The sequence below is a fragment of the Passer domesticus genome, chromosome 4 (genome assembly GCF_036417665.1).
Source record: "Passer domesticus isolate bPasDom1 chromosome 4, bPasDom1.hap1, whole genome shotgun sequence".
NCBI lineage: Eukaryota > Metazoa > Chordata > Aves > Passeriformes > Passeridae > Passer > Passer domesticus.
This window is the reverse complement of record NC_087477.1, coordinates 30980404-31000235: the sequence shown is the minus strand read 5'-3', so window position 1 is coordinate 31000235 and position 19832 is coordinate 30980404. Positions and strand designations below refer to the sequence as shown.

The window sequence follows — 19832 nt, the reverse complement described above, 5'->3', positions numbered from 1 at the left end:
AAGCAAATTCAATGCAAACTTTTTTAGTCTGTCTTCTGCTGTGATACAGAAAATAAGTATTTATTTTGCTTACCTTTCTTTTCTTTTTTTTATTCTTGCCCCTGTTCTTTCAATAGACACACCTTTATTTTTCTTTAAATAGTCTTTATCAAGCTGAGTGTTTGATTTATATGTATTTTGTAATACTATTTTGCACCTTGTCACCTTTGCTGTTTGTTCACCGGTACAGAATGTCTTTCAGTTACAGATTATGTGAAAGGGCTGTTCTGGCCTTTCTTTTCACATTTCGATTTTCTCTCTGCTTGCTTCTGTAGATGACCAAACCCCAAACAGAACGATCCAGCCACATGTGCCTACTGCCACAACCAGGCCAGTCAGATGGAATACCTCAAGTCAGCCTCCCAGTAACAGACAGTGGGAAGGAGATGGACTTAGCAGATGAAGTCTCCTTTGTTAACAATGATGTGTTTTTCTCCAGGTTAGTGGTTTTTTGGTGGTTTTGTTTTTTTGTTTTTTTGTGTTTTTTTTTTCTCTGTGTTTTTCTCTTTGTTCATTTTGTACCTGAGTCTCTGGCTGTGGGTATTTTGAACACTTAAACAGAATACTGGGGTGTAAGATAAATTAATGTGCCTTTTCTGGTTGTGTGCTGTGTGCTTTGGTTTGCCTATCCAACATAAAATTTCAAGCATATGAAGGTAGCCTGCTTGGTGAGGGAATACAGGTGGACAGTTCTGATCTACAGTCAGGCAATAGAAATTACACAAAGCACAGGATGCAACCAAAATGTGTCTCTTGAATAATCAGGTGTATTTGATCTGCCCAGTTTAAGTCTTAACAGATGGCTGACTTTATTCTTACTATTAAATCCAAAATGGAAGGAGCTTTTATAGGTTTTTCTCTTTCTGGCAAAAATTGTGCTACTGGTAGTACTACTTCATTCAGACAAGAATAGAAGAGTATGTGTAGAGTATCTACACGAGTATCTTTGTGAATTTATCTATGAGAGTCTATCGGTGTAAAGCATCTGTAAAAGTATCTCTCTAAAAGAGTATTTTGAGTTTTGATTGCTGGCAGATTGTCTCTTAGGTGAACAGGTAGTGGGCATTTTGCTTTCTTGTAAAGTCCTTCCCTGCACATTAGGCTGAACCAGGATACTGAATTGAGTCTGCCATTCTTTCTCCTCTTGTGTCTAGTGCAGCACATGAGGGATTCAGGTTACTGTGGGAAATTGCAGTGTGCTACTGGAATATGGAATTGGGCTGCTGTGGGAAATAGTGCTATTCACATGTCATGGAACAGAACACTGCAGTGTCCCAGCACACCAACCAGGAACACAAAGCAGAGGCAGTGCTGCCAGACACGTAACTGAGTGACTTCACTGTGTAAGCAGGAGATGTGTGCTATTCTCAGCACCAGAGCAGACAGTTTACGAGACAAGTTAGCAAATTATGCACTAACACTAGATTTTGGTTCATAGTAATGGTGGTGAGGCATAGATGTTGAATTTGGTTTCTAGCCCTTGGCAGGCACACATGCTCTTTAACTCTTAGCTATGTTAGCTGTGTGTTTCACTCTCCCCAAGCTTCCCCAAAAACTCCTGCAGCCAGAACACATCAAGTTTGTTCACATGGCTTCATTAATCCAGCTGCTTTTGACTGAGATTAGTTAGAAATCAATGATCAGAGCAGGTCAGTTGGCAAATTGGAGAAGGCAATACAGTTCTAGCAGCTAGACAGGGCCAGGCAGGTGGGGCTGTGGCAGAAGTTCCAGCCTCTGGTGTTGACTTGCTGGAGGCTGGCAGAGAGTGTGCCTGTACTCTGCTATGTGCTCCCAGGTGGAAAGGGAAATGAAGTTCCCAAGGGTTGAAATAAAGAACTGCCAGATCTCATGTCTGGGAAGGTGTGTGTGACTGATGTACTTCATGAGGTGCCCCAACAAGCTGCCTTTCTTTCAGGAGAATAATTCCCAAACAAAGTAATTATTTGCTGTAGGGAATCCTGCTTTCCTGTCAATGTGTAATTTTTAGAAGAGTATTGCTGAAACATGGGACAGTTGGACCAGTGCTGGCACAGGACATTAAGCACCAAATGAAATGTGTTTGTAACTCGCAGAAGCCTGATCGTCATGCTTGGGCCTTGGATTAAAAGATGTCTGCATCTCTGATTTTATATGGGAAATTAATTAACTCTAGAAATTAATTCTCTTGTAATCCCATTTTGTTGAAGAATCCCCTAGTTTCCTGTCCCCTCACACTTCTGTACATATTTACCTAATTGCATTGAATATCTATGCTGCCGTTTGCTTCTGGTACTTTTTTGTCTGTGATCTAGTGCTGGTGCTGAGAGAGGAGTAGGTAGTGTTTGCTCTATTCTTCCCATCTTCAGGCTGGCAAGTTGTTGGGCAGGATGGGGTGGAGAGAAGGAGCAGGGGAAGAGCAGAAAGAGGTATCTAGCAGAGCTAGCATGCTTGGGGGACACCTGTCTGTGCAACGGGCACAAACCTTGATTCCCTGGCATCAGCGTAGTGTTCTGATATATCAGGAGTGGTTTTAAATGTGCCTTTGGCAGCCTTGTGCCACTGCCATACAATTGGAGCCCACAATGAAGTATTACCTGGTGTTACTTCAGTGCAAGTCTATTATTGGGAGCTTTCACCTTTTTCAGCAGGAGGACTCTGGCATCTGACCTAGATTACAAAGTGCTTTGCAAACACACTGCTATTCTTGTTGGGGGGTTTGGTGTCACACAGTACCAACAGTTCTAAAATAAATGTTATCACTAATTATGTGTAATTACTAGATAAGTTTTAGTGAAACTACTGTATCTGCTCAACTCTGATATGATCTTTGTTAGAAAAGAATAAAGGTTGTTTTTGGCAGTGATAATCATTTGCTGTTTCATGAAAACACCTGTGGTTTGTTCCCTTTGCGTGCTCAGATACCATGATATGGGTGGATTAGAAGAGGATGAAGAACATAGAGCAGTAGATGCAGAATTCTACGTTTAGCAGCTTTACAAGTGTAACAGTGAAGAAATAACCACACACACGACGCCCCTAAGGCTCCCTCCAGCAAGGATTGCAGTCTTCAATAAATGTTCCATCAGTTTCATGGGAGAAACTAAGAGACTTCTGGTTGATTAGTGATTTTTAATACTACTTAAAATGTCTCTTAATATGTGTCTTCATACAGTTGTCCTTAAAATGAAGATCCACATATTAAGTAACAACTACAGTTGTGACTATATCTTCTATAATGACTTAACATTTTTTAAAAATACTGAAAGCCATGTTATGCCTCCTTACAGGTATGATATTCCTCATTGCAGGAATGTTTTGAAGATGCTGCTGTCATCTGAAATATGCAATACATCAGCTGCAGTCAAAACTTTGCAGAGCATAAAATCTCTATCACCTTCTGTTCAGAACAGTTATCTTAAGAAAATGTTATAAGTTATTTCTTTTCTTCTGAACAAAATAGATACCTGCAGTCACCACTAGCACAACATGTATGTGTTGTTTTGAAAATTGTCTCATTATTATAGCTGTATGCCAAGGGCAAACTGCTAATCATGCAGCAGCAGAAAAGCATACCTGTATGCAGCTCTTGGGTAAATTCAAAAACAGTGGAGAAGGAAAGAGAGAGAGGAAGAACGTAGGAAAGGGGCAGGAGAGACTGGTCCTCTGAAAAAATTATTTAAGTCTTTAGGCAGTATGCAACCTGTTGTTTACTTTTATGAGTCTCATCTCATTTTTGGAAGAGTTCCTGTGCAGAACTTCAGGGCCAAACCTCCAGAGCCTGGGAACCACACACGTCCTTTGTCTTTACCTGGGTGGGAGCCACAGGACATACACTGCAGACTCAGGAGCAGGGGAAGGCAACAACTTTTGGAATGGAGAGTGGGCTGAAGGGAATGGGCCACCCTGGGGCCTTACCAGACCTTCAGTGAGAAGGGTCTGGAGTGGTCCTGGAGCTCTGTGAAGCTGAGAGTCCCTGTTTGGGTCCCTCTTTCTTTCTCTATCTAGAAGGAAAAAGTCTAGTCAAAGCTCCGGTTCACACATAAGTGCAGTAGGAAATGGCATGATTTTGAATATGTTTAGTGGTACTAAAACTTCAAATAACTGCTTCAAATAATAGATTCAAATGGCTTTTACTTCAGGGTTAGCTATATTAAGGCTTACATGGATACAAAGGTAGGAAGGCCTCTTGCAAGCCATTCTCTCGCCTTCTGTGCTAAACTTTGTGTACAAGCAAAGAGAAGAGAGAGCCTTCAGGAAGGTGGGAAAATGCTTCCTGTAGTCAAAATGTGAAGCAAGGGATGGAGGATAGTGAGCATAAATGTCTTTCCTGATACTGGCTCAGAGGTGCAAGCTGTCTGGAGACTTTGGTTGATGCTGTGCTGGATCTTTTGTCCAGGAAAGGGCGCTGAAATATGCTTTTCTCTTGTATGTGTGTTCTAGCACTTGCTAGAGCTGCATTGCTTTGCGCTCCTGGGACTGTTTTGAAGAGGGATCCCTCAGTGGGAGAGCATCCTGCTGTTAGTAGTGCTGTTAGGCTCTGTACATGGAAATAAAAGGAGAGAGCAGAGTACCCATCCTTGCCTAGTAATGGCTGGGTGCTGGGGAGTGGGTGCCATGTATGGCAGACAGACTTTATGAAGAGCACTGTGCAGCTCCTCAGAGCCACAGCTTAGAGCAGCCACAGCAGTTGTTCAGTAAGCCAGCCTTCTGTATTTGTAGCCACATCTTTGTGTGCCAGAGATCACAAATTCCTGTTTGTGACTGCCATCACAGCTGCAATGAGATTTGCCAGCACAGATAATGCTGTGCTGGCTTTCTAACACGTGCATGTTTTCAAAGAGAAGGTTTGTTTACATCAACCTTTTGTTCACAAAAATCCTTATATCTGGCCTGTGTCCTGAAAATAAAGGAAACACATGCCTAGTAGTGTGGTAGCATCCCTAAAATAAAGGGTTGGTTAATGTACCCCGCTGTGCCTTCTTCTTAATGACACTGTATTTTCACTGCTAGTTATTGAGGTATGAAAACATACATATATTTGTACACTGAGAAGTTTGTGCTTACTGTAAACACTTTCCCTATTTATTGGCTTTCCTCTTAGCAGCTGAGGTTTAAAACCGAGGCAAGCCAAAACTTATCATTATTCTCTGGCATGTGATAAGAATTGGCCTGTTCTTGCCAGAACAAATCAAACAGGGGGGCTAGTGTTGTTTGCTTAGCTGACTATTTTTGTTTAGGTTTGGGGTTTTTTGTTTTTGAAGTCTGTCATGCCAGTACATTCAGTCCCCATCAAAAGTAATAATTTGCCTTACCACTGAGGAGCCTTGCTGCCTGGTTTACATAAGGGATTGCAGCCAGGCAGCAGACAGGGCTGCCCTGATTCTTCAAGAAAACGATTCAAGAAAGGGGTAAAGGTCTGGAATGTTGGTAGGGAGGTGGTAAGCACAGTTGCCTTCTGCATCATTCAGCATGCAGCAGCCTCTGGCAGGCCCTGTTCTGATCCCTCAGAGAAAACACTTTATGTAAAGTGTTGTTGCTTTTTGCCACTTTCTCTCTTTAGGTTGTGTTGAGTTAGTTTTTCCAAGCTGACTCATTTAACTTTGCAAGTACATTTGTCTCCACCCTCCTATGCAATCAATTCCCTTCTTTCTTGCATTGTGGGATGCTGGCAGCAGGAACTGCCTTACATAATGAGTTGTTAAGAAAAGCATTTAGTTTTCTAAAAACACAGTCACAAAGACATGTGATTTCTGTGTCTCTCCAAGGCAGGTGACTGTGAATGGAAAATCAGGGTGTGGTCTGAGCTCTTCCTGGGTTCTTCTCTCCTGTCTATTGCCCAGATGTAATAACAGTTACAGACCCGTGTAATTATGTAGATTTTTTCCATGCAAGTCACCTGGGTGGATTTCAGTGTACTTTTCCAAGCATTTGACCTTTCTCTTCCACCCTGCACAAGTTACTCCTTTAAATTAGGCTTTATCCATCACACTATTCTAACTTTCCTTTATAATTCTAGCCATTTTATCTTTGTCTCTCTTTGCAAGATTTACATGGTGACAAATTATGGCTTGTGGGATGGAGAATATTTTGAATCTGATGCCCTGACTTCTGCCACAGAAATGGAGGTTCATCTTGTAAGCAAGAAGAGGCATGTATGAAACAAAAATCTGGTGACTATTTGAGTAGAAGGCACATATGCACTTTTATTGTCATAATGTGCATATGGAAACAAAAGTTCTTCTTTTGGTCCATGAGCCAAATATATTAGCTTTTCCTGTTTCCTGGGACAGCATCCAGCAGCCTTAGAAATCAGAACGGGACTACTGTAAATTCACAGTAATTGAGTAACAAAGCTGGAAAAAAAATACTCCCTTTCTGTACCTCAGGCATTGCTGTCTCGGTTAGGATTCTTTATTTTGTTGTCTGCTTTTGCTGTGAGGAGGAAGTCCCTACATCTCATGAAGCTGATGGCTTTCTGATACCAACTGGGTCACATAATAGAATTGCTGAGCAAATAAAGGACAAACACCTGTATGATTTTTAAGTAATTTTTAAACAAAAGGATATGTGACTGTTAGAACACACAGTGAATCATAAGGAGTTTAGGCTAACCTTGGAAATCTTTGTGCTTTTAATATTCATGTGTATATAAACCAAGACACCCATCACTAACCCTTGTTTCAAGCAAGTAGAGAAGAAACAAAGCCTCTGCACTGTGACTTATTTTTACTTCAATAAGTAAAAATCTTGTCACTCTCCTGTCACTTCCTTAGGCTGAAGACTCTGCTGAAGAGTCTGGTCTGTTGTTCCCAAGGGGAGGTTCAGCACAGAGTGCTTTTTTTCCGTTAGCTTTGCAGAGCCAGCAGTTTTTCACCACCTGAGGCTGTGAGGTATTCCTTCCCCTGTGGCTCTCCAGGGGGGACCTGGGCTGTGTCCTGCAGGCAGTCCCCACAGGAAGATCAGCAGGCAGAGGTCACTGGGTTCTCAGTCAGGTTTGTTTGCTGCTGCAGTTTCCCGGTTCAGCTGGGAGAGCTGCGCGTTTGGACGTTGTGTTCAGCACGTTGCAGCGTAGGCTGCTGGGTTCAGCTGTGACTTCCTATGACACACAAGTGTATTTTTATTCAAAGTGGTCAGCTGGCTGTCTAATAAGAAGAGGCTGAGCATGGCACAGCAGAGTTGTCACTCACTGCTGCTGTCACTTTGCTTGCATCAGTTTGGCTCCGAGCTGTTTCAGTGTTGTAAAATCCTTCTCTTTCATGGTCAGTGGCCATGAGAGATTTCCTCTCATTTTGTCTGTTGTGAGGAGTATGATCCCAAGCTGACTGCTTATCTACAAATTGCACTTCTCACACTGGCTCAGTGCCTTCCTCCTGGCCGGAGAGGGTTGCAGTTAGGAAGTATGAAGACAGTTCTGTTCCTGTACCACAGCTTTTCTTTTCATTGTGCACCTGCTGAAGTAGTGTGTTTGTGCTAGGGATGCCTGCAAATAGAGGCCACTAGGTAGTTGCAAAGAAAAACCAAAAACTGCTTGGTTGTTAATGACTTCTAGTTGTTAAGACTTTGACAGGACTCCTGGAAACAAAAGATTGCACCACCAATTCCTCAGGTCCTTTCACAGTCTCTGTGCATTCAGAAAGATTTGAGTACCATAGGGAAGGATTAATATCTAATAAAATAACATTTTTTTTTGTTCTGCATTATAGTTAGGAACTATCTAGCCACTGTAAAATGATTGGGAACACTATGAACACTACAATATATTTTATAAAATGTATAGATGTTTCCTTCAAAAAATCCCATTCTGAAACTTCAGAAAGTGTCAAATTGAAAAAAAAAAAAATCAAGTGACCACTGTTCTAACAGGCATATTGAGCAAGACAGAAAAAAAATTCCTCTAAAATCTAAAAATTCCTCTAAAAAAATTCCTCTAAAATCTTTTGCTGGATGTATGCTCCTTGAATAGAAAAATATGTTCTTTTCCCAAGACTCTGAGAGGTGGTTGGGAAGTTGAAAACTTACAGACTTTACCCACGTTGTTCTGAATGTTCCTGATAATGAATTCGTATGCTGAACTTGTTTTCCTGCAGTATCCACTTGTGCCAGTCCTGACAGGAATGTCCTGCAGTGGGACAGAAGGGTGTTTGCACAGCCTGGACACGTAGAGAGCAGCTAGGCTCAAAGCTGATGTTGCAAATGAGGGGCACAGCAGTGAGCTGTGCTGATTAAGCCCTGTGCATCTCTGTATCTGGCTGTGCATAAACAACCATTTGTTGTTTCTTGCTGTACACACAGCTGGGCACAGGAAGAAGCCCCAAGGCTGACCTGAGAGGGCTGTGTTCTGCTCAAATTCAGTCAGGTTTTAATGGATCTGGTCAGAGTTGCCTTTTAGTAAGGTGTCCCTTGCTTCTGTGGCAGATGCATCTTGCAGCTGTAGCCAGAGAGCTGGAGTTATTCTCACCCAGCTCACTCTTGTTTCAGCACTTCCCAGCCAGAGTCCATCTCTCCTGCCGAGTCATCTTTTTCCCACCAGCTCTCCCAGGAGCCAGGCTGGCCACTGGGGCACTGGTGCAAAGGGAGGACTCCTTTCAGTCACTTTGTCAGCTGGAGAAGAGGAGCTATTCCTGGAGGGTTTTTTCTGGAGGGTGACTCTGCCAGACTGCCTCCTTTGCCAACACGGACAGCAGTTTATCTTTCAGTGAAGTAAAAAGCCACATGCAGCAAACATAAATGGTGTGGCCTGTTCCTCTGCTTTCCTCAGCCCCTTCCCATATCCTTGGGGGTTTTTTTTGTGTGGACTACAAGCATTTCACTTGAAGGTGCTTCAGGAAGCAAGGAATATGAAGGGTGCAAAGGTATGGAATTCAAAGGATAGTAATTTTGTGGAGGATTGGAAGGATGTTTTTGGAAGATGGGAAAGTGTAAAACAGTGACATTTTTGGTAGGTAATATAAATCATGGCAGGAGCACCATGGACTCACTTAATTTTTTTAAACTTTTTTGCTAACAAATGAATGCTTGTTCTTCATCATTTTCAGTGACATTTTTATTGGTCTGAAACATCTGGATTTTTAAAAAGCTTTTGTGCAAACAGTTTTATAGAAATAACAATTTAGTGTTTTAAAGAAATTACAATTTAGAAGAGTGGGAGAAATTTCACTGGACAGTAAAACTTAGGAATTTCATTAGATTAGCAGAGCTTTGGAGAAAGCCTGCTTTGAAAATAACTTGTGCCAGACTGGACTCCTCCTTGTTTGCTTGCTTTCCCGTGCTCTGGCACTTGCACTAACTGGTGCAAATGAAGAACCTAGTGACCTTGTCACTCGGCATGCTTTACCCTGTTCCCACAGCAGATTAGCTGGCACAACCATTCATCACTTGTTGCTTTCCCAGGAAACCCTTTAGGAACCTACTCCCAATCCTCCCCCTGCTCCAGGATGGAGGCCAAGAAATAATTTCTGGGCTATCCCATGGGGTGAGAGTCCTCTGGAACAAGTTAAAGCAGCGAGCAAGCGGGTGTGGCAGTGCTTGCAAAGGACACTGCTGTTTCATGAAGGGAAGCCACAGCAGCAAATCCAGGTCTCCGGGGAGCATGCGGTGTCCCTTGCAACAAGAAATGAACTTTTGTGCTTGTCTGTTGGGTGAGATCAGGAGTGCTGAGAACCTGAAGCTCTGAGAAGCTTTCAGTTTGGTCCATACTTTTCTCTTGTCCCTGCAAGTTTCAAGAACAGTTCTGGAATGTTTCCTCCGTAACAGATTTTAAGTAGTTTAAAAGGTAATTTGGCCTCTGAGTTGCAGGAGGGAACAGAAAAGCTACTGTGCAAAACCCAGTATATTCTCCACAGATATGCCAACAAGGCTTGTATTTCTATGCCAGTGCAAAAAACAAAAGGGATAAAATGAAGTCAGCTGAGAGCAACCTGCTCCTCTTTTGGACAAGAGGAGTATCAGTTGCAAAAACAAGAAAGAAAATTCTGCAAATGCCATCTACACTGTTTGCATAAGGCTTGGTGTTCCTAAACAGAGGCAACTGAAATTTGTAAGAACATTAAAAATTCGCTTTAATTATTGATTAATTTAATCAGTAGTTAATTATTCTCACCACTTTTAAATGCCTTAATTTCTAGCTATAATTTTCAGTCTTTGACTTCCAACCATTGAGTCTTCATCAGTTTGTGAGTACTAGGTCAAGTATTAAAGTGTCCTGCATGCATTAATGATTTTCTTTTAAAAGCACTAAATGTGTGGATTTAGTTTTTGTGTGACCTTCATGGGCTGTCTTTTAGCACTCTTCAGTTTTTCACAACTTGCTTGGGAATGGGAATTCTTGAATGGATTAAAGTCTTTTGTAGCAACCAAAACCTGGCAGGAAATACAAACATAATACACCTTTTCAATGTAATAGCCATGTTGATGTCTCTGAGGATGATGATGATAATTTCTTCAGACACACAGTCCCACTGGGTTTGTAAGCATGATGTTGTACCCCCATCTTGCACATAGTTCCCAAATTTTGAAAGTTTTAATGCTGGCTTGCACACAACATACATAAAAACCACCAGTCTGCATAAAAATATACCAGTGTACGTACATAAAAATAACCACCAGTATAATTTTACATTTACTTACAAATCATTGAAACATCATTAAGTGAAACACGGCTGAGCACCAGCTTTACAAAGTCACCGTTACTACTTTTGAACCTTTCTGAGGATTCCCCTTTCACCTAAATTATTCACCCAAATTATGTTTTTAACATTTTTAACATGTTTGTCTTTCTTCCTGTTTTTCCCCTTTTGGAGGAGACCTTTTTTATTGTCTGTCTTCTTTGTTTGGACTTGAAGTGCCACAGTTTCCAAGTACAGTTTCTATTTGCATGTGACTTGCTTATTTCATATGTGCACACAAGTCTTCTGGCTTGCAGGAGATTTTCCAGGGTATTTATCATTTATAATGGCAGATGTTCATATGCATAGATACTTTAAAGAGGAAAATGTGTCTGTTAATGTAAGTATGTGTACATAAATAATGGATTTTTTTAGTTTTGTATTGGTAGTATTTTGAAAAGTACATTCTGTAATTTTCAGTCTGGCAATACCTTTCCTTTGCATTTCGTGTTTCTGCCAGAGGGAAAATATTGCATAACTTAGTGAACGTTGTGGGAATAAATTGATGGTATTGAGTAGCATCCTAAAAGCCCTCAGATTTTGTCAAACCAGGAAAGTTTGCCTTTCTTTTCTTTTTTTTATTATTTTTTGAATAAACTCTGATTTATATATGACTGTGCAGTGAAGCAAGGGATAACTGTTCTTCAGGAGGCAGACACAGCAATATCCTCATAAAATCCATTATTTAGATCACATATCTTGTATCCTCTGGTGCTGCTCACAGATCCTCTTCTCTTGTTGCTTTATATGCTGAGAAAATTACTTGGTGTGCAGCAAAGTATGAAAAGGAAAGAAAGAGGAGAAAGCACTTCTGTAATGATGATTGACAGGAGACTTCCTTTCCAAATGTGCAGTTGTTCTTTAAACTTTGATGGGGAAAAGTGATTATTCATATTTAGTTCCAGCCAGTATTTTTTTTCCTTTGTTGAAGCTCAGTAAGAAATTTACAAATCAAATAGTTTGAACACAGGTGTTGCCTTGGTGTAGGTGCTGAAGTGTGGTGGTATGTGTTGGTATTTCAAGGGACTTCATCATTTTTATTGTTATTTGCTGTCTATTTTTCCAATGTGTTCTCAATACACTAGGGAGTATACAGTCAGTGCAGAGGATGCTGTGCCTGTCCTGAGAGAGGGTTTCCCCTCATCCTCTGTTTCTATAGTTGGTGGTACCATAAAGGGCTTCTGTGGTGCATTGTTGGTGCCAACAGATGAGTTTGGCCTTTCTGAGTAATATAAATGCAAGAACTATATGAACTTGCAGAAGAGGTTTTGTCTTCTTTGTTTAACGTGGGAGAACAAATGCAATAAGTACAAGCAAATCCAAACTAAAATGTTATATAATCCCAGGTTTTATGTGTGCTAGCCCAGCCTGAGTTATGCAAGTTAAAAAAAAGGCATAAGGGGCAAGGGGAGGGTAGGAATTCCTGCCTCTGACAAATAGCGAGTTGGTTTTACTGTCAACATGTGTGAAGGAAGTGGAATTGTTTGGAGATAAGACTGCAGCTTTCTGGCAGCTTTTGTCTGCCTGCTTTGTGCCACAAATAAATCACTTGTGGCCCCTACACATGAACAGGAGAGGTGAAGAATTAAGATTTGTGTTCTTCTTTAGCCAGCTGAGAGGTTCAAAAGGCCCTTTGAGACAGTCTGAACTGAACTAAGGTGACATGCGTCCTGTACTACCACTCTTACCAATGGTTGGCCACAGTCCTCAAAAGGAGTTTTAAACATTTCATTCTGACATTTCTCCATGTTAAAATCTTTTGTTGCAGTGTCTGCAGCTGCTCTCAAAGTAGTTAAAACTTTGGGAAACCAGCAGTGCTAGCAACCAGCTAGCATTTTTTCAACTTTGGTCACCTTTCTTCCAACAGTTGCTCAAGTTATGTGTCAGTAGGTGCAGGGAAGCATGAGCTCCTGTACCTCTTCTTAGTTGTGATGGTTTTGGCGATGTTGAAAGAGACATATGAGAATGCAAAGGAGAAAGCTGATACCCATTGAGGGGACTGCAAAAGAAGAGAACAGAAACAAACGGTGGATCTGAAGGTGTTGAGGGCACAAGGAGCCCTGCAACTTTACTGTTGGCATCTGGTTAATTTTAGCATGATGCTACAAGCTAACCTTCTTCACTGATGCTAATCCATAAATTAATCTTTCTGGTTATTACAGCATCTCTTTTTGTTAGTGGATTCTTTGTCAAGGAGCTTAGTACTTTTAAGCTTATTTATATAAGCAAGTCCCATGGAAGTTATGACAGAATAGCTAGTGTATAAATTCATAGTACAGCAGCTATTTGAGTTATTCCACTTCTGTTTATTCAGCAAGCTGCTCTGGAGAACCCTGACTCCTTGCCCATGTAGATGGGTTCTTAGTTAAATGTGGAAAATGGAGTTTTTTTAATGGCATCCCAATGGTAACACTCAGTTTATAGAAGTGTAATAAACTATGAATAATTGTGTGTGTATAAAAAAAAGACTGGCCAGGAAAAGTCAATTTGATTTATTGTCGAACTGTGAAATGGTACAAGATGCTTTTGCTTTATACTGAAGTAGTTTTATGTATCAGAGTAAAATCTTACTCTCATGGTTTTAGTTGTGAGCACATATGGTGCATTTAATTTAACAGGAAGTCATCAAGATACTCATTTAATTGCGATGGATAAGAGCAGCCCAGATCCATGATGGCAGAGTGCTTTATCAGCATTGCTGACTTTCCTAAAAAGGGGCCCTGTGCTGTGCCTGGCGTGACGGTCACAGCAGAACAGGCTTGTGCTGAGGCAATGGGCAGAAGCATTACTAATGCACTCCTTCCAGTCAGCCAGCTGACAGGAGCAGATATTAAACAGCTCAGGGTACTGAGGCAAAGCCACGTCTCAATTGACCCCCATGTCTCTCCTCCATGCCGCTGCTCTCTGAGGCTGCAGCTGCCCACTGCTCTTGATTTCGACAGAAAATGCCCCTGCCTCCTGCTGGTAAGGGTCAGGATCTGTTGGGCATCCCTGTGAAATGTCTGATACCCTCTGCAAAGCTGGGAGTGTTGGCTGCTTCTCCAGAAAGCTGATGTGGCTCATGTTTAGCTTGCCATGACCTACATCTCTACAGAAGTGTTAAACATACAGGTACTAAGCTCCTGCCACAGCTTTCTCCTAAGCCAGCACTAATCCTCTCTAGGGTTGAACAGGGTGGTACTTCCAATATTGACTTGAATTTTTGAAGATTGACATGTGCCATTATGTTTGTACCACCTAAAGTGTTGAAAGGACACTCTTAGGCCCCTTTATCAGATTAGGATCATCCCTTCCCCATCACACAAAGTATGCAGTGTGATAACATTGTTCATGGCAGGGCAGCATCAGAAGTGTTTCTGTCCAGTCTTGGGGGAAATGGAAGACAATTCCTTAGGGCTTCTGGGCAGAGGATCTGCAAAGGTGAAAAGCAAAACCCTGGGTATGCTCATTCAGTAGCCATTAAACGTTTCAGTGCAAGACCTTGATTTTTGTGCTGTTCATTTTTGCAGGCTGCTGTGTCCCAGTAAGTAACACACCCTTTGTGTGCAGTGCTTTTGCTACTGCTCTTTTCAGCCCCAAGATTTACTCAGTGGACTGCTGTGATTTGTTGTTTCAGAGCAGTATTTGGTCAGCAGCCACAGATGTAGAAGCAGGAGTGCTTGAGCATAGCCCACTGGGAACATGAGTTCGGCTCTGCAGTTGTCTCTTCAGTTCAAATATTGAGGGAAGAAGAGTTTTCTGTGCAGTGGGTTGGAGCTGGGTGACCAGCTACAGCACAAACCTTTCAAACCGCGGTAGTATGTACCACAACACGAAGGGATCAAGTTCAGAGGTTTTGCCAGCCCTACTAGACACCGATCCATGGTAAAGGTGTGCGAGGGCAGAGCCAGAGCAGCCCTGCTAGAGTGTCGGGAGCTCTGCGGGGCTCTGGGTGCCCGGGGCATCGCGCCGGCCCTTCCCGGAGCGGAGCGCCGCTGCCGTGGGGAGGGAGCTCGGGAGAGACTGCACTGCACCCGGGCGAGTTTAGGGAGAAGGGCGGTGGGTTGCTGAAAGGGATACAGAAGACCTTGTGGGGTCTTTCTGTTGAAAGGAGCCATTAGCCCTGAGCTTGTGGCATCTTTTGCAGACCCAGAACCAGCTGGACATCAGAAGCCGCTTTTGGTTAACCTGCGCCTGCCGGGCCCGGCGGGGCGAGCAGGGCCAGGGGCCGCGGCGGGTGTCGCAGCCGGGGGGCCGGGCCGGGGCTCTGGGCGCTGGGGCGGGCCGTCGGCAGCCGCCAACCCGAGCCCGGCCGCCCCTTCGCCCCTCCCCGGGGCCGGGCGCTCCCCGCGGCCAAGCGCTGGCGGCGCTGCGGGCGCGGCGAGAGGCGCGGCGGGCGGCCGGCCGGGCGGGCAGCGGCTCCATGGCCAGCATGGCGTGCGAGGTGATGCCCCTGCAGAGGTACGTGTCCAGCCGGGGCAAGCCCGGGGCTCCTCCGGGCTCTCCGGCACGGGGGAGCCGGGACTCGGGCCCCGCTGAGAGCGGGGATGCCCGCTCGGGAGTGGGATACCCGGCCCGGCGCCGGGGCAGTGCAACAAGTGGGGCTATTAGCGCATCTCCGGGGGTGGGAGATCTCCGGCGTCCCCGGGCGCAGAGGGGGATTCGATGTAGCGCCCCGAAATGCACACAGCGGGGTAGGAGCGGCTCTCAGGTGTAGAGGGACCCCGGCCGGCCCTGGGTCTCGCCGGCTCCGTGCCCGGGCGATCCCGGTTGGCTGCTGTGCTGCGGTGCGGGAGCGCGGCCGGGCTGCCTGCGCACAGCCCCCTCCGGCTGGCAGCTCGCACACCCGCCTGCCGCAGCATGGGCGACAGGTTTAGTTTTCGGAGAAAAAGGGCTGGGTGTATCCAGGGTGCCGACGCACACCTCCCTTCAGCACCAGCTGTCAGCAGGTACCTGTGCTGGCATGTGCTCCCGCCACGCTACGGCAGGGACAGCTGCAGTCAGGCTTCTGAAATGGCAGGGCACAGACCCGCTGCGGGGAGGAGTGTACACAACCCTTTTCCTGGTTCATCAGTCTTATTTTTATTTTTACTACTCATTCAGTTCTCAAAATTAAGCAGTCTATATCTCCCCTAGTAGTATTTGAATGGCTTGAATATCAATCTTTCTGTAATCTATGAGACAGTAAATAAAAAATTGACTGTGCCATTTCAGCACTGTGGTGGTGCTGTTTCAGCAGAAGCTGCAGAGTTGCTGCTTACTTGAACACAATAAAATAGTAACAGAAATTGCTGCCCAAACTGTTGTTTCCTTGATAAAGTGCAGGGTCTTCTGCAGGTAGGTGTGGAGAAAGTCTCTTTGGCACTATTGCAGTCATGGGGTTCCATGTTGATGACTGCAGAGAAGCATTAATATGGTTTGAATGTCTTAAAGAAGTGGTCACAGTGCATCATTTCTATTTGAAGGACCAGTCTCACATAATATTTTTAACCTTTCAAGGATCTGACTGTCCTATCAGTGGTCGGAACAAGTGGTTGTTATTGTGTTCTTGACTCTTCACCCCAGGGGAAGATAGGTTTCACAGGCTGGCTCTAATTAGACTCTTTGTTGTTGCAAGGACAAAGTCTCGATCAGTTAGAGATGCAATCAGCACTTCAAAAATGAGGCATTTTCTTCGAACTCCATTAAGCTGTAAGCACGGTACTGAATTGTTTTTGAGTTTTTCAGTTAAAAGAATTCACTCAATTCTGGCTCCTTTTCCATCTCCTTGATCTGTTTTTAGACTGTGTATACCGTACTTTTTAGCACCTTGGTTTTTTTGGCACAGATTGCCAGATCCTTTTACAATGGCATTCTCCAGGTTGCACCTTTATTTTCCTGTTCTTCACTCCCTCAGGGCAGAGTTTCGCTGGCTTTGAGTATTTTTTGTCAGCTTCAGGAAAGCTGATACCTCCAGTATTGGTTAGTACCAGCGTGGATAGCACTATGTTTGTGGCTGCTGTGGGGTGGACAGGCTGATGTTGCTGTTCCAGCTGCAGTGCATGGTTCCTGTTAATGGGTTTAATCAGAGAAGTGGCACCCTTCAGGTGCTGTGATTTAGGACACAAGCCAGGTTGAAAGAATCTGTCTCTCCCTCTCAAGAAAGGGAATGAGCTGCCTGAGTAATCACACTTGGTTCCCTTCCTAGCTGAGTGAACTTGCTCCTGCCCATCTCCTGCAGGTGCTCTTCTCCATGCTCTCTTAGGGGCCACGAGGCTGGCCATGCTGTGCCTGCCATGGAAACCCTTGTGTGCTGAAGCAATACAAATGTGTAGCTGGTGTGTCAAACTTAGGAGAGGGAGAAGGGCTCTGTGTCTACCAAGATTTGTGTGAGCTGTGAGTCTGTCTTGCAGAAAATCATATAAAGTGCTTGCACAGAGCTATATGGACTATAATGGTGTCATCCTATATATAGATATCTGTGGAAGGGCCTGTGATGGGTATGGTGCCCTGCTGTGAAGGAGTGACAATGGGGATGTCAGGGTTGTGTTTCATTGCATGGGAAGAAGTGGAAGGCCAAATGTATTGAATCCTCCCTGCAGTAGATACTGTATTGCCCAAGCAGTGTAGAAGGCACCACTGAATGTCACATGGATTGCATCACTGTTTTTCCAACAGCTTACCCACCAGTCTCTTCTATTGCTGTTAGGCTACCATCTTTTCAGAATGGCATTAACTTACTTTGGTATCCCAGCTTCCTAGTTAGAGTGCTACTAATGCTGTTAATGCATGTTTTGATTCATGTATTCTAGCTCAGTCTACTGCAGATTTAACAACAGCTGTGCAAAGCTGAGGCCTGTGGCTGCCTTTGCCAGTAATATCTACCAGTTTCTGTGGGAGATAAGAAAGGCAGGTACACACTTGGACCTTGTTTGTGATCAGTGGCCCCTGTTGCTTAACAGGTCAAGGTAGTGGAAGAGTGAAGCCATCACAAATATTTTTAGCAAGTGCATCTGAAAGCAGTAGGGAATGTGACTGATGTGTTCCTGACCTGTACAGCAGCAGTTGTCTGCATGGCCAGTCTCACCTGCAGTTACCAGGATTGTTTGATTTACCTTGTTGGTTGGTTTGTTTGTTTGGGATCTTTCACAAGTACCCAGCAGTTTAGCCTGAGAACACTGCTGTATTCCACCACCTTTTTTTTTGTTTGTTTGTTTTGGGAGGGGTGGCTGCTGTGTTCTCTTTATCACATTTATGAACATTTTTGTGTGTAAGTTGTACATAAGTAAATAACTCTTATCTTTTGGACTTTGCTATCACTTTCTATCCAAGGTACTGGGAGTGCTTGACAAGCCCTAATGAAGTATATTCTGGAATATGGATGTGAAGTATGCTCTCTGAGGGTGGAGAGAACTTGAATCTAGTTTTTTCTTTGTTTGCTTTGGGTTTGAGTGGGTTTTTTCTTCTGGTGGAAGAATGAAGAAAAATTTAAACCTGTGGCTCTCATCTTCCTCAAGTCATAACTTGTTAGAAAATGCTATGTGAATTTTTTGTGTTCTAAGCTTAGATTTGACCCCTGTCTTGTCGCAGCTGTGACATGGTGAGTGTAGGAGCTTGTGGAAGCTCTTCCTCAGTACCACTGGGGGTGGAAGGCTCTGACTAAAAGAGGAAATTGGTGTAGAAATTTTCTTTGGTGTTTGTCTCTGGGGTGTCCACCTGATTAAGCAAGAAAATATTAATATTTGCCTAAAAACTGGCCTCTTAGATACCTTTATTTGAAGTGTGCGAGCTTTTAACAAACAATCCTGAAATCACTGGTTACCTAGTAACAGTTCTTTGCCATTATAATGCAACAGGTATGTGTGTGTTATGCAACTTCACTGTTAAATTCTGAGAAGAGGTGAGACTTTGGCTGGTACATTCATTCTGCCTCTTTCTGAGCCATTTCTGGTTTTATCCTAGTGAGGACCATTGCCAAACCACAAGTAAAAGAAAAGACACTGCTCCATCTTTCATAATAAGACCCAACTAGCTTAAGAAGTAAAACAACAAAAGTGAGCTGTTTAACATTGACGTCATTTTATAAAAGATAAACATATTTGCAATCTAGGAGGATAGTAAGCAGAAAATAATTACACAAAATTATGCTGTCAAGGGCTCCGGGACATTCAGGTATGTTAATATAAATGGAAAATCCGCCTCTTGCTCACAGTGGCACTTAATCAGCAAGAAGTTCTGCTCCCTTCAGCTTGTCATGGGATAGCCTATACTTCCCTGATCGCTTTGAAGTAGGATGAGGTGTGCAAAAAGCCTTCAGTATACTTTTTTCCTATTCAGGTAATATGCTTCAATCTCAGTCCTCCTCACATACAGCCTGCACAGTTATGACTCTGGATAGATGCCTGTGCAGTGTAATTTATTTGAGAGATCTTTAGGAAAAACACCCTGAAGAAACAGCTTTGAGGAAGATGAGGGGATCCTTTGGAGTTTAATATTTAAAGCAGTTCACCCCCACCCAAGTAATTGGAGATATTTTGCATAGTATGATATTTTTGCAGAATAGGTGAGTTCAGAGTCAAGAATCTGGGTTGTCAGCCTTGGATTTTGACATGTGGCTTATTTGCTGAGTAGCTTACTTAATTTTCAGTGGTTTGCATGGTTAGGTGTAAGCACAACTATTGTGGAGACTGGAGATAAATATCTGAAACAACACATTTTGGTTTTGACTTATTAAAGTTACTCTTCAGGGAAAATGGAAATGTTGGCGTGGAAATAACTCTCACAGGAAAATAGCTGTTGAGCATTTGTTTTTTAAACCGAGCATATATGGCATTCCCTCCTCCCTCTCTGTTTAAGGATATAGAGCAAGGGTGGCATTGCTCAAGGATTGAGGGTAGGTCCTGACTTTAATGATGACCATTGTATCGTTGCACTGTTATGACGTTAGATTAAATTTATGGTTAATCTTGCATCAAGGATGGTATTATTCTTTCTTCTTTTACATAATGTGCCTCAATATTTATTTGAAGGAAGTTTATTTTGAAGGATTTATTTGAAGGCAAAAGCTTGTGTTGCCTGCTATTTCTCATTTGCAAAAACATTGCCTTTTACCCACTGCTGTGAGGCACAAGCTATGAGTAAATAGCTCTATTGAGAAAATAAGCATGCAATAAATTTTCATGAGCTGTTTCA

At 43.3% G+C, this 19832-nt stretch overlaps 1 protein-coding gene across 11 annotated transcripts in view; it reads left to right on the top strand.

Moving 5' to 3' along the window:
• The window catches only part of FAM13A (family with sequence similarity 13 member A), a 147764-nt gene that overhangs the window by 70715 nt on the left and 57217 nt on the right, over nt 1-19832 (top strand). For 9 of the 11 annotated variants that reach the window (XM_064416910.1, XM_064416918.1, XM_064416912.1 and 6 more), the window contains exon 6: nt 315-478. In XM_064416910.1, coding sequence (XP_064272980.1) covers nt 315-478 — 164 coding nt within the window. Of the gene's footprint in view, nt 1-314; nt 479-15007; nt 15123-19832 lie in introns of those variants that run through there. The other 2 variants (XM_064416919.1, XM_064416920.1) reach the window with 2 other exon arrangements.